The sequence below is a fragment of the Megascapheus bottae genome, chromosome 4 (genome assembly GCF_031878675.1).
Source record: "Megascapheus bottae isolate mThoBot1 chromosome 4, mThoBot2.hap1, whole genome shotgun sequence".
Lineage (NCBI taxonomy): Eukaryota > Metazoa > Chordata > Mammalia > Rodentia > Geomyidae > Megascapheus > Megascapheus bottae.
This window is the reverse complement of record NC_143512.1, coordinates 44,606,821-44,623,461: the sequence shown is the minus strand read 5'-3', so window position 1 is coordinate 44,623,461 and position 16,641 is coordinate 44,606,821. Positions and strand designations below refer to the sequence as shown.

The following is a 16,641-nucleotide window of genomic DNA, read 5'->3' as shown; positions in this document are numbered from 1 at the left end:
TTTTTGTGCCAGTACAGGGACTTGAACTTTGTGTCTCACTTTTTCACTGATGGTTTTTCCCCACCTCAAAGATGGTACTCTACCATTGAAGCACACCTCCACTTCCTAGAGAAGATTTTTGTTGTTGTTTTGTTTTGCCAGTCCTAGGGTTTGAATTCAGGGCCTGAGCATGGTCCTTCAGCTTTCTCAAGAATAGAACTCTACCACTTGAGTCATAGCACCACTTCTGGCTTTTTCTAGGTATGTGGTACTGAGGAATCAAACCCTTCATACACTCTACCCCTAGGCCAAACCCCCGGCCCTAGAAAACTTTTTTCAGCTTCTTTTTCTGCATAGCCTAAGAACAGGTGTAATAATAATCTTTTCCACTGTGACTAATTTATTCTAAATAAGTTTCAAAGAAATAACTAGATATGCCAAAATTATCAGTAGGTAAAAGTTTCACAGTAGCCCTTTAAACAAATGCCTTCAATTGGGCTGCAAAGCATGTGTTCTACACATGGTCTCAACACCTGATCTGGTTCAAGAGTAGGTCTTAAAAGCAAGTCTATTCTGCTACCACAGGCCTAATCCAGAATAAAATCCATAAAATTCAGTTACATAAAAGCACAACATTTATCTTTGTAAAGTGTTGTGCTTTTCTAATTAAAAACAACTGGTGACTCACATCTGAGATCTGAGGACTGGGATTCAAAGCCAGCCTGCACAGGAAAGTATCTGAGACTTTTTTTTTTTTTTTTTTTGCCAGTCCTGGGCTTGAGCTCAGGGCCTGAGCACTGTCCTTGGACTTTCTCAAGGCTAGAACTCTACCACTTGAGCCTCAGCACCACTTCCGGCTTTTTCTATATTTGTGGTACCAAGGAATCAAACCCGGGTCTTCGTGCATGCTAGGCAAGCACTTTAACCACTAGGCCAAACTCCCGGCCAATATCTGAGACTTTTATCTCCAATTAACCACTAGAAAACCAGAAGTAGTGCTGTGGTTCAAATGGGTAGAACTAGCCTTAAGCAACAGAGCTCTGGGTAAGTGCCCAGGCCCTGAAGAAGCCCCACAACCAACAAAAACAGAAAAACAACAAAAAAGACAATCTTACCTCATCTTTTCCTCCAAAATATTGCTTTTGTCAATATGAAGGCTTCCTTCAGGAACCACCTGACTTTCATTTTCATCCATTCTGCATTCCGAAACTTTGGAGGATACAACTTCAATTTCCGTTTCTAGTTCAGCATTTGACTAAAAGGTAAAAACCACATTTTCTTTCTTTTTGTACCAACATCTACTTTCTAAAATATTATGACCATAAAACAGGATATTTATTTTTACTTCCTTCTTTTTCTTTTTTTCTTTTATTGTCAGTTGTGGGGCTTGAACTCAGGGCCTGGGCACTGTCCCTGAAATCTTTAGCTCAAAGCTAGCACTCTATCACATAGAGCCAAAACACCACTTTCAGTTTTCTGGTGGTTAACTGGAGGTAAATCTCATGGACCCAGGGCCAGGAATGTGGCCTAGTGGTAAAGTGCTTGTCTAGCATGCACAAAGCCCTGGGTCCAATTCCTCAGTAGCACATACACAGAAAAAGATGGAAGTGGTGCTATGCCTTAAGTGAAAAAGTCCACGAACAGTGCTCAGACCGAGTTCAAGCACCAAGACCAGGGAGGGGGAGAATCCAGAATAGTAAATCTGCAACAAAATTAAAAAGAGTATGTACTAAGTAGGGAGTAAGATAAATTACATAGTAACCCAAGTCTTTGCTATCCTCTCTCCCTGTCCCCCCACCCCTCCCTCTCTCTCACCTTGGTGCAGGAGACAATACTGGGGTTTGAACTAGGGAACTGGGGTTCCCTAGTCAGGTACTCTATCAGCTGGCATCTCCTAGTCCCTTTTAAAAATATTTTCATGGTTCTGCCCAAGCCAGCCTAAACAGTAATGTTATTTTCTTTTCCCAAATAGCTGCAATCAGAGGAATGGTCAACTGTAGCCAGCTTATTGGATGAAATAAGAACACTTATCCAAGCTAAGCTCAAACCTCAATACCCCCTTATCTTCACCTCCCAAGTAGCTAGGATTCCATGTGTAAGCCATCCAGCTAATCCAATGTTTTGATACTTTACTATGCACGAAAAGGCTCAATTAAGTTACATAAAAATAACACACCACAGCTAGGGATTTCTTCATTTCATCTGTTTGTGCTATTGTTCCTTCTTCCTCAATTTTATCTTCAGCTTGAATTTTTTCCATGGTTTGCCGCTGTCTAGCCTTTCGTACATTTGGTTTTGGTCTCTGAAACCTGGCCCTTAGTGGTAGAGCAGTTTGGATAACACTTTCCTTTGTTCCTTGTTGTAAATCATTTTGTTTTTGACTCCTAGAAAAAGAAGAAAGACAGGGAGCTATTGATTGTAAAACACTGAAAACTACAATAAAAATACATAATTTAAGTTTCATCAATAGACTGAAAAGATATTTTTTTTTATTTTTGCCAGCCCTGGGGCTCAGGGTCTGAGCACTGTCCTTGGGCTTTTTCAAGGCTAGAGCTCTGCCACTTGAGCCACAGCATCACTTACAGCTTTTTCTGTGTATGTGGTACCAAGGAATCAAACCCTGGTCTTTATGCATGCTAGGCAAGCACTCTACCACTAGGCCAAACTCCTGGCCCTGAAGAGATTTTTTTTTTTCTAATCACTTAATGAACAGTCTGATTACAAAAATATTTTACAGAGGAAGTTATTTTGGACTCACATGTGTGAGTCCTTGGATTTCACCCCTATAACTGCAAAAGGGCAGAAAAGGAGAGGAAAGAGGAAGAAGGAAGGAAGTTAGGAAGTTAGGAAGGGCAAAAAGTAGAGAGGGGGGAAGGGAAGAAAAGGAAGAAGTTACTCCAATTCTTATAACAGAAATAAACATTTATGATGTTCCCAATTTTATAGAAAAAGAAAATGGTGGGTGGTTGCCAGACCATGGAAAAAGAGGGTAATGGAACTTAGTGTTTAATGGGTAGAGTATTTCCATTTGGGGAAATTAAAGTTTTTTTGTAGAGATGCACAACAATGTGAATAGACCAAGAGATTGTTTAGCTACAAGTGGTTCAATTGGCAAATTTTAGATTAGACATATTTTATAGATTTTTAAAGTAATGAATATACAGCATATACATAGATCTATCTACATGTAAGTATAGACATATCTATTTATCTATGGATATATCTAGTTTGAGTGTATTGTGTTCTATAAATTTTAAAATTCCAACAATAAACAAAAGTCAGAAAGCATTGAAAGTGCCTACTTCAACCTTCTTTTTTTATCTTAGGTACATCATGTATCAAAATAAATCAAGGCCGGGTGCGGTGGCTCACACCTGTAATACTACTTACTCAGGAGGCTGAGATCTGAGGATCTCAATTGAAAGCCACCATGGGCACTAAAAACCAAGAGACTCTTATCCCCAATTAACCATCAGAAAACTGGAAATGGTGCTATGGCTCAAGGAGTAGGGTGATAGCCTTGAGATGAAGAGCTCAGAAAAGCACCTAGGCCCAGAGTTCAAGCCCACAAACGACAAGAAAGTAAAAGCAAAAAATTTAATAAAATAAAATAAACCAAGAGTGAGATGCAGCTCAGTGGCAAAGCGTTCACATATCATGTACAATGTTCTGGGTTCGATTCCCAGTATCAGAAAAGACAAAAAAAAAATTAAATAAACCAAGTATTCTTTCAGCTTTTAAAATATACTAATGTGTTTTTTTTTTTAAATCCCCAATTAACCACCAAAAACCCAGAAGTGGAGCTGTGGCTCAAGCAGTAGAGGACCAGCCTGAAGACAAAAGCTATATAGCACCACAACTCTCAGTTTAAACCCTAGTACCAGCAGTAAGAAGGAAAACAATTTCAAGTCTAACTTATTTTAGATTGTTGTTTACCCCAGAAAGATAACTAAGTCATTTTCCTGGGTTTGTGTAAACTGAGATTCCTCTTTAGTTTGGTAAGAATTTGAAGGTGAAGGATCCTTTCCAGTCTGTGTATGTGGCACTATTTCAGCCTCCTCATGAACTGATTTGTCTTTTTCTCTTGATGTTGTTAGAGAATCCTAGGAGATTAAAAAAAAAATTCATTAAGGGTAGATAAACATATTGAAAAATAATAGCTGCCACATATATTTAATTTCTAAAAGCTTAACTTCTACAAATTCATCTCATAAAAACAGCCAAAGAGGGCCGGGCATTTGGCCTATGGTTAAAGTGCTTGCCTAGCATGCATGAAGACCCGGGTTCGATTCCTCGGTACCACATGTAGAAAAAAGCCGGAAGTGGTGCTGAGGCTCAAGTGGTAGAGCTCTAGCCTTGAGAAAGTCCAAGGACAGTGCTCAGGCCCTGAGCTCAAGCCCCTGACTGGCAAAAAAAAAAAAAAACAACACCCAAAGAGGCCGGGAGTTTGGCCTAGTGGTAGAGTGCTTGCCTAGCATGCACGAAGATCTAGGTTCGATTCCTCGGTACCCACATACATAGAAAAAAGCCGGAAGTGGTGCCTGTAGCTCAAGTGGTAGAGCTCTAGCCTTGAAAAAGTCCAAGGGCTGTGCTCAGGCCCTGAGCTCAAGCCCAGGACTGGCAAAAAATAAATAAATAAATAAATAAATAAAATAAAAACAGCCAAAGAATGACCAGGAACATGGCCTACTGGTAGAGTGCTTGCCTAGCATGCTTGAAGCCCTGGGTTCAATTCCTTGGTACTAAATACACCAAAACAGCTAGAAGTGATTGATGCTGTGGGTCAAGCTCTGCCATGAGAAAGCCCAAGGACAGTGCCTAGGCCCTGAGTTCAAGCCCAGGACTTCCCCACCCCCCAAAAAAGCCAAAGAAGTAGGTAGATGTATATAAGCTAGGACATTTATGACAGCAAATAAATAGCTCTCCAAAAACATATCAGTAAATCAGTAAAGGATTAAAAAAAAACCTGCCCAAAAAGAAAAGACAATGAACACAATGGAAATAAGGCAAAACTACCAAAGGAAGACTTTTATCTTCTGCTAGTCCTAGGACTTAAACTCAGAGCTTGAACACTGTCCTTGAGCTTCTTTTTTTTTCCCCATATATTTTTTATTGTAATTAATAGAAGGGTTACATTATATTCATCAGATAGAAGGTGCATTACTTCACAAACATTGATACCCTTTCTCATGTCTTGGTCCCCATTTCCCTCCCCCCATCCTCCTTGAGCTTCTTTTGCTTAAGGCTAACACTTTACCACTTGAGCCACAGCACCACTTCCAGCTTTTTCGGTTTATCTGGTACTGAAGAATCAAACTCAGGGCTTCATGAATGCTAGGCAAACACTACCATTTAGCTACATCCCAGACCTTGATGTATGCTAGTAACTAATCTAGTTCTATAAAGCACTTTATATGCATAAAACTCAATTAATGAAAATTAGCATTCCATTTCAAAGTTTCTGATGTATCAAATAATTATAAGCCAAATTAGTAAAATAAATGTCTGCTTTCGTTTTCAAGCATTTAATTTTTTATTTCACTTTCAAACTAGAATGCAGTAATTACTATCAAGTAACTAGGAACATCAACTGGCTATTACTACACAGCCAGAAATTCCACTTCAGTCCAGAATTCCTAAATAATCTTTCCATAATACAACACATTACCCATGTGCCTATCAGACATCCAGGATTTTTTTTTTCCCTGTCAATTGCGGGGCTTGAACTCTGGGCCTGGGCACTGTTCCCTGCCTGAGCTCTCCAGCTGAAGAGCTCAGGGGAAACTCCCAGGCCCAGCTAGAGGCTACTGCCCTACCCCTGGAGTCACAGCACCACTTCCAGTTTTCTAGTGGTCAACTGGAGATGAGAGTCTCCCAGACTTTAGTGCCCGGGCTGGCTTTGAACAGTGATCCTCAGATCTCAGCCTCCCAAGTACCTAGGATTACAGGTGTGAGCCACCATGCCCAGCAAAGCTATTGCTCTACCACTTGAGTCACAACGCCATTTCCGGCTTTTTCTGTGTATTTGGTATGGAGGAATCAAACCCAGGGCTTCATGCATGCTAAGCAAGCCTCTACGACCTGGCCACGCTCCCAGTCCCCAAATTTTTAAATAAACTACATTAATGCTCTGGTATATTGTTGATGCAGTTTATGTAAGTGTATGATCAGTATCACACATAGTAAACATTAAATGAATTTGGAAAACTTTAGTAACACAAAAACCCAAAACGTTCTACTTAAGTTATCACTCACATGCTGAAAAGAGAGAATACTAGTTGGCTCACTGTCTTGTTGAACGACAATGTTCTCTATTTCATTTGTTTCTGATTTCTTCTCAGGCACATGTTTTTCTGAGTCTGTAGTCTCTCTCTTTAAAGATGCTCTTACCAAGTTCGGTTTTGGTCTTTTGAATCGACTTCTCACAACTGGTGCCTGTTTACTTTCAATTGGCTTCTGTTCTTGAGGAAGAGATTTGCTTTTGGAACAAGGATTATCAAACTTTAGAATGAACTGAAATGACTGAATCTATGCTAATCTTAAGAGATTGATAGTACACATGTAATTGGGGGGGAGAATGAAGGGGAGAAGGGGGGTTCAAAAATGTTGAGCTTGTGCCTGTGCTCTTGCTAAATAAGCAGTTTATCACTTCAACCACATTCCCAGTCCTTCTACTCTGATAGAAGCAAAATGGTTTCCTGCTTTTGCCCAAGCTGACCTCAGCTAATAATTCTAATTCTTCACAGGAATATAAATCAAACTAAGATATGGTTCAAGTAGTAGGGTGCCTGCATAGCAACTGCAGAACTTGAGATCAATTCCCAGTACCAACAAAAATAAGGTGGCCAGGAGCATAGCCTAGTGGTAGAGTGCTTTCCTAGCATGCACATAGCTCTGGGTTCGACTCCTCGGTACCACATACTCAGAAAAAGCTGGAGGTGGCGCTGTGGCTCAAGTGGCAGAGCACTACCCTTCTGCGAAAGTGTCTAAGGACACTGGTCTAAGGACCAGGCCCTGAGTTCAAGCTCCAGGAATGGCAAAAAAAAAAAAAAAGAAAAAGAAAAAAAAAAAGAAAATACAGTAAACTATTTGATGGACCCCTTAAAACAGAGTGGTTAGCTGGGTGCCAGTGGCTCACAACAGTAATCCAGAATTTTTATATTGGACTTTTTAATATTGGGTCATTAATTATAGCAAATGTACCATATATAAGATTCTAATAATAGGAGAAATGGTATATGTATACATAAGAGTTTCTATCCATCTTTATGTACAGTGACTTACATATTGTTTCTAAAATAAACATTGAGGAATTTTGAACTACATGTACATGTACACATACACACGCACACCTCCCCTACCCCAACTTGTACCTTAAGTTACTATCTGATAACTGCTCTGCATTATCTGTCGGTTGTACCACCTGATCTGCTTCACAAAGCTCAGGACTCTGTGAACATTTCTTCAAATGGCATATATGACTTGAGACTTCCTTTTCAACATTTTCTTTTTCTTTTGTAGACACACCCATCCCTAAGGCTGCTTCAGTTCTAATGTTCTAGAACAAAAACCAAAGTAAAACAAAATATATACAACTTCCAAAAACATTTCAATCAAAGCCTATAATTTTCTAGACACAATCTTTTAAAAAGTTAAAAGTTTGTTAACTTTTAAATAAGATGCACTATAAATGTTAAAACATAAAATTCCAGAATATCTTCCTTTTATATTACATCTAAATATTACTCCAAATCACAAATGCCACATCTAAAACTTTTTTTTTAGAGATAGGACCAAGAGTTTGGCTTAGTGGTAGAGTGCTTGCCTAGCATGCACGAAGACCTAGATTTGATTCCTCGGTACCACATACGTAGAAAAAAGCCATAAGTGGTGCTGAGGCTCAAGTGATAGAATTCTAGCCTTGAGAAAATCCAAGGACAGTGCTCAGGCCCTGAGCTTAAGCCCAAGACTGACACACACACAAAAAAAAAAAAAAAATTATAGAAATAGTGGCCAGACCCAGGCACAGTGGCTCACACCTGTAATCCTAGTTAGTGGCAGAATATTCGCCTAGCATGCACAAAGCTCTGGGTTCAATTCTTCTACACCACATACACAGAAAAAGCCAGAAGTAGCACCGTGGCTCAAGTGTCAGAGGGCTAAAACTGAGCAAAAAAAAAGTGCCCAAGGACAGTTCTCAGGCCCTGAGTTCAAGCCCCAGGACTGGCTGAAAAAAAAAAAAAAAAAGGTTTAGCCAGGCTCCAAGGCTGGTGCCTATAATCTCAGCTACTAAGGATACTGAGATCTGAGGATCAAGGTTTAAAGTCAGCCCAGTCACAAAAGGATCAGAGACTCTTAGCTCCAATTAACCTTGAGAAAATGGGAAGTGCTCTGGGGCTCAAGGGTAGGGCAGCAGCTTTGAGCTGAAGAGCTCAGGGACAGAGCCCAGGCCAAGTTCAAGCCCCATGACCCGCCCCCCCCACCACAACACACACAAAAAAAGTTTTAAGTATATGAACTTAAATAAGGGAATTGTCAAGAAAAAGAAACTTTTTATTAAGTGTAGAGAATGGCGTAGGGAAGTAAATAAAGGGAGAAACATATGATGGGCAAGAGAAATAATTCTAGCTTCTTAAAGTTAGTACATATCCAGTCCAATTTTATGTATTTCTTATATCTAAATGAGTAATATCAAACTGCCATGAGTACACACTTAAGCTTTTGTTTGCTTTGTTTTTAAAGAATATATAACCTGTGTTGGGCACTGGTGGCTCACACCTATAATCCGAGCTACTCAGGAGGTTGTGATCTGAGGATCACAATTTGAAGAAAGCCCAGACAAATCTGTGGCACACTAATTTCCAATTAAATGGCAAAAAGTCAGAAGTAGAGATGCGGATCAAATGGTAGAACACCAGTCTTGAGTGAAAAAGCAAAACAAGAGCACAAGACCATGAGTTTAAATCCCAATACTGGTATATGCATGTGTGCACACATACACAAATGTCGTTAACAGTCCTGGAGCAGAAATTTCAGGCTAGAAAAGCCTCCAGATTTTCAGAGACTTAAAGTGTTGTTGGACTTCAGGGCAATAATCATGAAATGTCAGGGTATTTTGGCAACTTTTCTCTGAAAAAGAATTCAAAATATTTACTTTTATTTATTTTTGTGGGTCATGGGGCTAGAACTTAGCCTGGGCATTGTCCCTGAGTTCTTCAGCTCAAGACTACCGCCCTAACCCTGGAGCCACAGCTCTACCTCCAGTTTTCTAGTGGTTAATTGGAGATTAGAGTCTTAGTGACTTGGCTGGCTTTGAACCTTGAGCCTCAGATCTCAGCCTCCTGAGTTGCTAGGATTACAGGCATGAGCCACGCACTTGCACTTGGCTGAAACATTTTTAAAGAAAAGAAAAATACATACTTTCATATCACAGGAAGGTATAGGACTGCAGTCACCACTACTGCTCTGTGATACATCTGTCTCAATTTGTCTTGAAGTATCAGATTCTTCTACTGCATTTTCCTTTGAAGAAATGCCTATATATCCAGATTTTTCTAAGTCCAACATTACTTCTTTAGTGATACTGATCTTTTCAGAAATTTCTCTTCCTGTGTCTTTGAAATCTGCCTCAGTTTCTTCAATGGCAGTCAACCTTTCTGTCTCCATCAGAGAAATGTCTTCATTTCTAGTTTCTTTGACATCAATCGCCCTTTCCTCAACTAGTGGGGCCTTTCCTCTTTGGGATGATTCTCCTCCCATTTCTTTCAAACACATTTTCATTTCAACTATAGTTGTGGCCTCCTGTTGGGCCTTTCCCAGTGCAGATCTTTCTCTTCCCTCAGTTTCTTCTACATCTCTTTTGTCAGTGTCAGTCATTTCTGATGTCTTCTCTTCTCCAGTTTCTTTCAAGCATATCTCCATCTCAACTACAGGCCTGTCTGGATCGGGGCCATTTTCCTGTGGAACTATTTCTCTCCCACTTTCTTCCAAATTTGTGTCATTTTCCTCAGTAGTATCAGTCAATTCAGGTACTATCTCTTCTGAAGAAACCTCTTTCCCAGCTGAACTCAACACAGTCTTTGTTTCCACAGTGCTATCAATCAATTCTTGTACCATTTCTTTTGAGGAAATCTCTCTTTCAATTCCTTTCAAATCTATCTCCATTTCCCCAGTGATGTCAGTCATTTCCAGCATACTGTCACTGGGAGGGATATCACTTCTTCCAGTTGCTTTTAAATCTGAGTCCAATTCCTTACTATTAGCAGTTACATTTGGTAACTTCTCCTTGGGTGAAGTATCTAGTCTTACAGTTTCTCTCAAAGTTGCTGTTTGTTCTCCAGAGACAAGAACCTCCTCTGGTACCTCTCCCTTTGAGGAAATTTCTCCTTTTCCATTTCTTCTTCCTATATTTGGTTTTGGCTTCTGAAATCGAGTTCTTTTAATTGAGACTTGTTTGCATACATTTGTTTCATTATCCTCTCGATTGCTTTTATGAGGGGAAAAAAAGGACAAATCTTAAATCAGACTGAAAGTTGAAAATATAAGTGAGAAATAACTATGGAAACCCAAGAAATCCTAAACTACAAACTATAAAATCAGTCATAGTGATGTACACCTGCAATTTCAGCATTCAAGACACTGAAGTAGGAGGAGACTGAGTTTAAGGCCAATATAAGCTGCAAAAGGAGACTCTTAAGTATGAGTAAATATATCAATGGAAGGGAGGGAGGGAAGAAGAGAGGGAGGAAGAGAGCAATCTCAGGAGGCTGAGGTTTGAGAATAAAGGTTCAAGGACTGAAGTTAACTTAGGCAGAAAATCAATGGGATTCGTTTGCCCAGTTAACCTCCAAAAAGCCAGAAGTGGAACTGTTGCTCAACATTGGCCTCAACTGAGAGAAAGGGCTAAGGCACAGAGCCAAGGCCCTGAATTCAGTACTAGCACAAAAGAAAAAGAAAAACAAAAATGGAGTTCATAAAACTTCATACAAACATTTTAAATTACATAACCAATAAAATAAGATTTACCTTAAATTTTGATTAAGACCTTTGGGCTCATCTGGCTGCACATTTTGAAAAGGATTGTCATTCTTCTCAGGTATTGATACAGTATCTTCACATTGGAATGTACATGTCTGATCTGTTGTTTGTTGAATAATCTTAATAACAAACAAAAACGTTACTGCTTTAGATTTCACCATGAATACTATAGGTATTATTTAAGGGACATGAGCCTTGCCTTTGTGAGGTCCTAGGTTCAATGATCCCAGAATATAAAAACAAAAACAAATGTGCATCAAAAGAAGTAAATTTGGAGCCAGGAGTTTGGCCTAGTGGTAGAGTGCCTGCCTAGCATGCACGAAGACCCAGGTTCAATTCCTCGGTACCACATACATAGAAAAAGGCTGGAAGTGGTGCTGTGGCTCAAGTGGTAGAGCTCCAGCCTTGAGAAAAGCCCAAGAACAGTGCTCAGGCCCTGAGCTCAAGCCCAGGACTGACAAAAAAAAAAAAAAAAAAAAAGAAGTAAATTTGAAAATTTTCAATGAAAATTATTACTTAGTCAAGCCTGGTTGTACACTTATAAATCCAATTACTTGGGAGTAGAAGACCAAGAGGAACAAATTTGTCAATTAAAAAAATGACATCGCCTGTCAACAAGTAAGTCTTGATATGGTGGCCCATGTCTGTAATCTTGAGACTAAGACTAAGCAAATAGATTATGATCCAAGTGCAGCACAGGGCAAAAAAGATATGGTTCCGGGCCAGGAGTTTGGCCTAGTGGTAGAGTACTTACCTAGCAGGAAAAAAGACCCAGGTTCCATTCCTTGGTAACACATAAAAAAAATAGCTGGAAATGGTGCTGTGGCTCAAGTGGTAGAGCTCTAGCCTTGAGAAAGTCCAAGGACAGCGCTCAGGCCATAAGTTTAAGCCCCATGACTGGCAAAAAAAAAAAAAGATATGGTTCAAGTGGCAAAACTGCTACCTAGAAAACAGATGGAATAAAATTCAAACCCAGGGCCTGGGAGTTTGGCCTAGTGATAGTGTGCTTACCTAGCACACACAAAGCCCTGGGTTCAAGCCCTGGTACCACATTCATAGAAAAAGCCAGAAGTGAAGTGGCAGAGAGTTAGCCTTGAGCAAAATAAAAATCCAAGGACAGTGGCCAGGCATTAAATTCAAGCCTCAGGATTGGTTAAATGTGTGTGTGTGTGTGTGTGTGTGTGTGTGTGTGTGTGTGTGTGTGTATTCAAACCCCCAAAAAAAGTTCTTCCTTAATTGAATATAATAAAAATATCAAACATTCAAAGTTTGTAATTATAAAATGAGACTCAAAGAATGCTTTGTAATGTTTTTGTTTTTGGCTTTCCCCATTAGGTACTTAAGAAAATTTCCTAAGGCACAACTGTATCTCAAAGCTCCCAAAGGAAAGCAATGTTTCAGTCTCATCTATTTCAGTCTCATCTTCAGAATTACACCATGGTTCATCTTTCGAATTCTTCTAATCATTATAATTATGTTACAGACGACTGGAATTACACCATAAAGAAATCCTCGTAAGCCAAAGATATAGCACAGTAGTGAAGTACTTGCATAGTACATGAAAGGCCTGGAATTCAATTCCCATCAGCACATACAGAAAACCAAAGCAAAATTCATAATCTTGTCCTTAGAATTTTGCTTACTGGGAAGCTTTTAACATTTTAAATTTGTTTAAGACACATAATAAAAGCTCACATAATTACCTATCTCATTTTATGAGGTAAGGGTAGTGACTCAGTAGTACAGTACCTCCCTAGATACATAAGACTTTGGTTTTGATCCCCAGTACCTCAAAAGGGACAGTTAATTCACAAATATACTTAATGACTAAGAAAAGCAAGCCCAAGTATGAATTCAGGGAAAGCAAATTAACAATCATGTAAAATGCTCAGCCTTAAAATTAGCAAAGCTGCTAAGAGATATTAACTACAAATACATTATATTCACACAAATTATATAGCAACGTTGTTTTTAAAAGGCTAAAAAGTTTATGGTAAGTCTTATATATTTAGTAAAATGTGAGATAGAATCAAAGTACTTACATCTCTATCAACACAACATTCATTTCCATTCTTCTCTATATTGACCACAATTTTATCCTGTGGTGGACTAATTTCTTTTCTTTCTGAAGCTTTCCCTACATTTGGTTTTGGTCGTTGAAATCGGCCTCGCATTAGTCGTACAGGTTTGCAAGCCTTTGGCTGATTATCTTCCTGCAGACAAGTTTTTTCACTCAAACTAGAACCACAAAAAGGAAAAAAAAAAATGCTTATTCAAATGTAACAAAGCAGCTTTTCTTTCAGTATTTACTTCTCCCTGGTTTTAGGAATAACTAAAGTAGGTGGAAGATAATTCTCAAGAGACCTCAAGAACATTTTCAAAAATATTCATATACTGATATAGTACTATTTTGAAAATATGTAATTCTGAAACTTGACTAAAATATTTGTATCCCAGACAAATACAGCGGCTGACATCAGTATGTCTAGCTAGTAGGGAGGTGAAGAATGAATAGCAAGTTCATTATTTGAGGCCAGTCCAGAGTTAATATTCATAAAATCCCATTATTAATAGAAAAGAAACTCAAACGTGGTAACAGATGCTACATGGGAAACATAAATAGGAGGGTCCCAGTCTAAACTAGCCTAAGCATACAATACAATATTCTATCTGAAAAACAATAAAAGTAAAAAGGGCTAGGGGCATGGCTAAAATGCTAGCAAGCACATGGCTAAAAGCTAGCAAGCACATGGCCCTGAAATCAAAGGCTAGTACTACCAGGCATGGGTGCCTCACACCTGTAATCCTAGCTACTCAGAAGGTTGAGATCCGAGGATCAGAATTCAAGGCCAGCCCAGGGGAGCGAGAATTTGGCCTAGCAGTAAAAGTGCTTGCCCAGCATGCACAAAAACCCGAGTTGAATTCCTCGGTACCACATACACAGAAAAAGCCAGAAGTGGTGTTGTGCCTCAAGTGGTAGAGCGCTAGCCTTGGGAAAGGACCAAGGACAGTGCCCAGGCCCTGAGTTCAAGCCCCAGGAGAGGCAAAAAAAAGGTCAGTGGGGGGGGGGGCCTGGGGGGCTAGGAATGTGGCTTAGTGGTAGAGCTTGCCTGACATACACAAAACCCTAGGTTCAATTTCCTTAGTACTACATAAACAGAAAAATCCAGAAATATTGCTGTGGCTCAAGTGGCAGAGTACTAGTCGTGAGCAAAAGAAGTTCAAGGACATTGCCCAGGCCTGAGTTCAAGCCCCAGTATCAGCATAAAAATAAAAGAAAGAAAACAATTATGATAGTCATTCCAGTAAGTTACTCCTTTTACATTCCTTTGCAAGTACTTACGTAGATACAGTGTCACTTTCTGAGTCCTCTCTTCTTGAGCTCTCTATTTCTGAACTATCAATTACATTTATCTTCTCCTTTACCATAGAATCCTATGAATTTAATTTTTCACACTTTAGTTTCTTTTTCATAAAAAGTAGAGAAAAGACAGTACAAAGATAGTATTCAGATGTAATCTTTTCAAATTTATACTAAGTAATTATTTTGTAGGTTAATGTGTATTTATGTCATAATAAAACATACCTTGTAATAATAATGAATACACTGTGGCTCAAATGATAGAGCTCTAGCATTGAGAAAACCCAAGGACACAAACATTTGGAACTACCATTTTATATGAAAAAAAAGGAAGGTAAATTTAATAACACAGACTCTTTCAAACAACATGTCCTACATCTAGTAAGCACACAGACAGGAAACTAGTAGATAAGAAATCTAGTGTTTAATGCCTTAACATTTTGCATTCATTTAACTATTATTTAACAGCAGTTTGTAAATATTTTTATACACTTAGGAAACATTTTTATAATTTTAATATCCATGAAATAAAAATTTTTACCATACCTTTTCAACTGAATTGTCTGACAATGAACTCCTATTTTCAGCATCTGTTTTCACTGATTTTTTTCCAACTGCCCTGGACAGATTAGGTTTAGGTCGCTGGTGCCGAACTCTCAACAATGGTTTGACATTTTCTGCTTGACCATTTTCCCTTAAAAAAAAGTTAGTACTACTTAAAATTGAGAACAATATCCGGTCGTAAACAAATAAAACCATAAAATACTCGGGATGAAAATGTAGCTCAACAGTAGAGCATTTGAAAAAGGCCATGAGTTCAATCCTTAGCACCATCAAAAACAAAACCAAAGAACCCATGAAAATAACCCTCTCAGAATCTTTAAAAAAAATTATTAAGGGCCGGGAGTTTGGCCTAGTGGTTAAAGTGCTTGCCTAGCATGCATGAAGACCCGGGTTCGATTCCTCGGTACCACATACATAGAAAAAAAGCTGGAAGTGGTGCTGAGGCTCAAGTGGTAGAGCTCTAGCCTTGAGAAAGTCCAAGGACAGTGCTCAGGCCCTGAGCTCAAGCCCAGGACTGGCAAAAAAAAAAAAAAAAAAATTATTAATAGCCCCCTTACTATAATACCAAAGGGAACTGAAAAATAAGACTAGATGGAGTCAAAGTTGTTCTTATAAATCGTTATCATCTAATTAGACTCATGGTTCAAGTGGTAGGATGCCCCAATAAGCATAAAGCATGAGACACCAAGTTTAAGTCCCAACCACTCACCAAAAATAGAATGACAACACGCATGAAGACCAGGGTTTGATTTCTTGGTACCACATACATAGAAAAAGTCAGAAGTGGTACTGTGGCCCAAGAGCTCTACCCTTGAGAAAAGCCCCAGGACAGTGTTCAGGCCCTGAGCTCAAGACCAGGACTGGCAAAAAAAAAAAAAAAGTTACAATCATCTCTCATTAAAAAACTACCAAGGAGTTAGAGACATGAACTCTAGGCATTCACACACAATGAGATCAAAGGAGTCTAGTCTTAAGGGAGGAAAACAAAGGCAAAATGCCCGTAAAAGTAATATTATCAAAATGAATTCAAGTAAATAGAAAAAAGAGATTTTATCTTTGTTGGGTTTTTTTCTTTTCCTTTTTGTGTTACTTGTTTATCTGTCTTAGGGAAGGTAAGGGGATCACGGAAATGAAGGACAAAGGATGAACAAATGCATTAGTACAGCGATACTCACTAGACACTGTGTTGAAAATGAACTATATAACTTGTGGGTATAATGGGAGAGAAAAACTGGGAGAGAGCAAAGAAAGGGATGAATTGCATAACCATAACCAATTTGTACATCATACCTTTATAATAACAATAATTTGGGGAGGGGCAGTCGTGAGGCTTGAACTCAGGCCTAGGCTCTGTCCCTGAGCTCTTCAGATCAAGGCTGGTGCTCTACGGCTTGAACCACAGCATCACTTCAGATTTTCTGGTGGTTAACTGGAGATAAGACTCTCACAGACTTTTGGGCCCGGACTGGTTTTGAACTGAGATCCTCAGATTACAGCCTCCTGAGTAGCTAGGATTACAGGCATGAGCTACTGGTCCCTGGCCAAAAATAATAATAATAATAATTTTTTGAAACTACCCAGGGGAGCCTGGAGCATAGCCTAGTGGTAGAATATTTACCTAGCATGCAAGAAGCCCTGAGTTTGATTTCTCAGTACCACAAACACAGAAAAAGCCAGAAATGGTACTGTGGCTTAAGTAA

General features: G+C 39.1%; 1 protein-coding gene across 5 annotated transcripts in view; it reads right to left on the bottom strand.

Moving 5' to 3' along the window:
- Positions 1–16,641, bottom strand: part of Bdp1 (BDP1 general transcription factor IIIB subunit) — a 97,155-nt gene that overhangs the window by 48,232 nt on the left and 32,282 nt on the right. For all 5 annotated transcript variants that reach the window (XM_090331801.1, XM_090331797.1, XM_090331798.1 and 2 more), the window contains exons 13-22: positions 14,924–15,071; positions 14,360–14,451; positions 13,059–13,254; positions 11,005–11,135; positions 9,400–10,465; positions 7,353–7,537; positions 6,235–6,457; positions 3,916–4,082; positions 2,156–2,363; positions 1,095–1,234 (exon numbers count right to left, since the gene is read on the bottom strand). In XM_090331801.1, the coding sequence (XP_090187927.1) occupies positions 1,095–1,234; positions 2,156–2,363; positions 3,916–4,082; positions 6,235–6,457; positions 7,353–7,537; positions 9,400–10,465; positions 11,005–11,135; positions 13,059–13,254; positions 14,360–14,451; positions 14,924–15,071 (2,556 nt within the window). The remainder of the gene's footprint in view (positions 1–1,094; positions 1,235–2,155; positions 2,364–3,915; positions 4,083–6,234; positions 6,458–7,352; positions 7,538–9,399; positions 10,466–11,004; positions 11,136–13,058; positions 13,255–14,359; positions 14,452–14,923; positions 15,072–16,641) is intronic.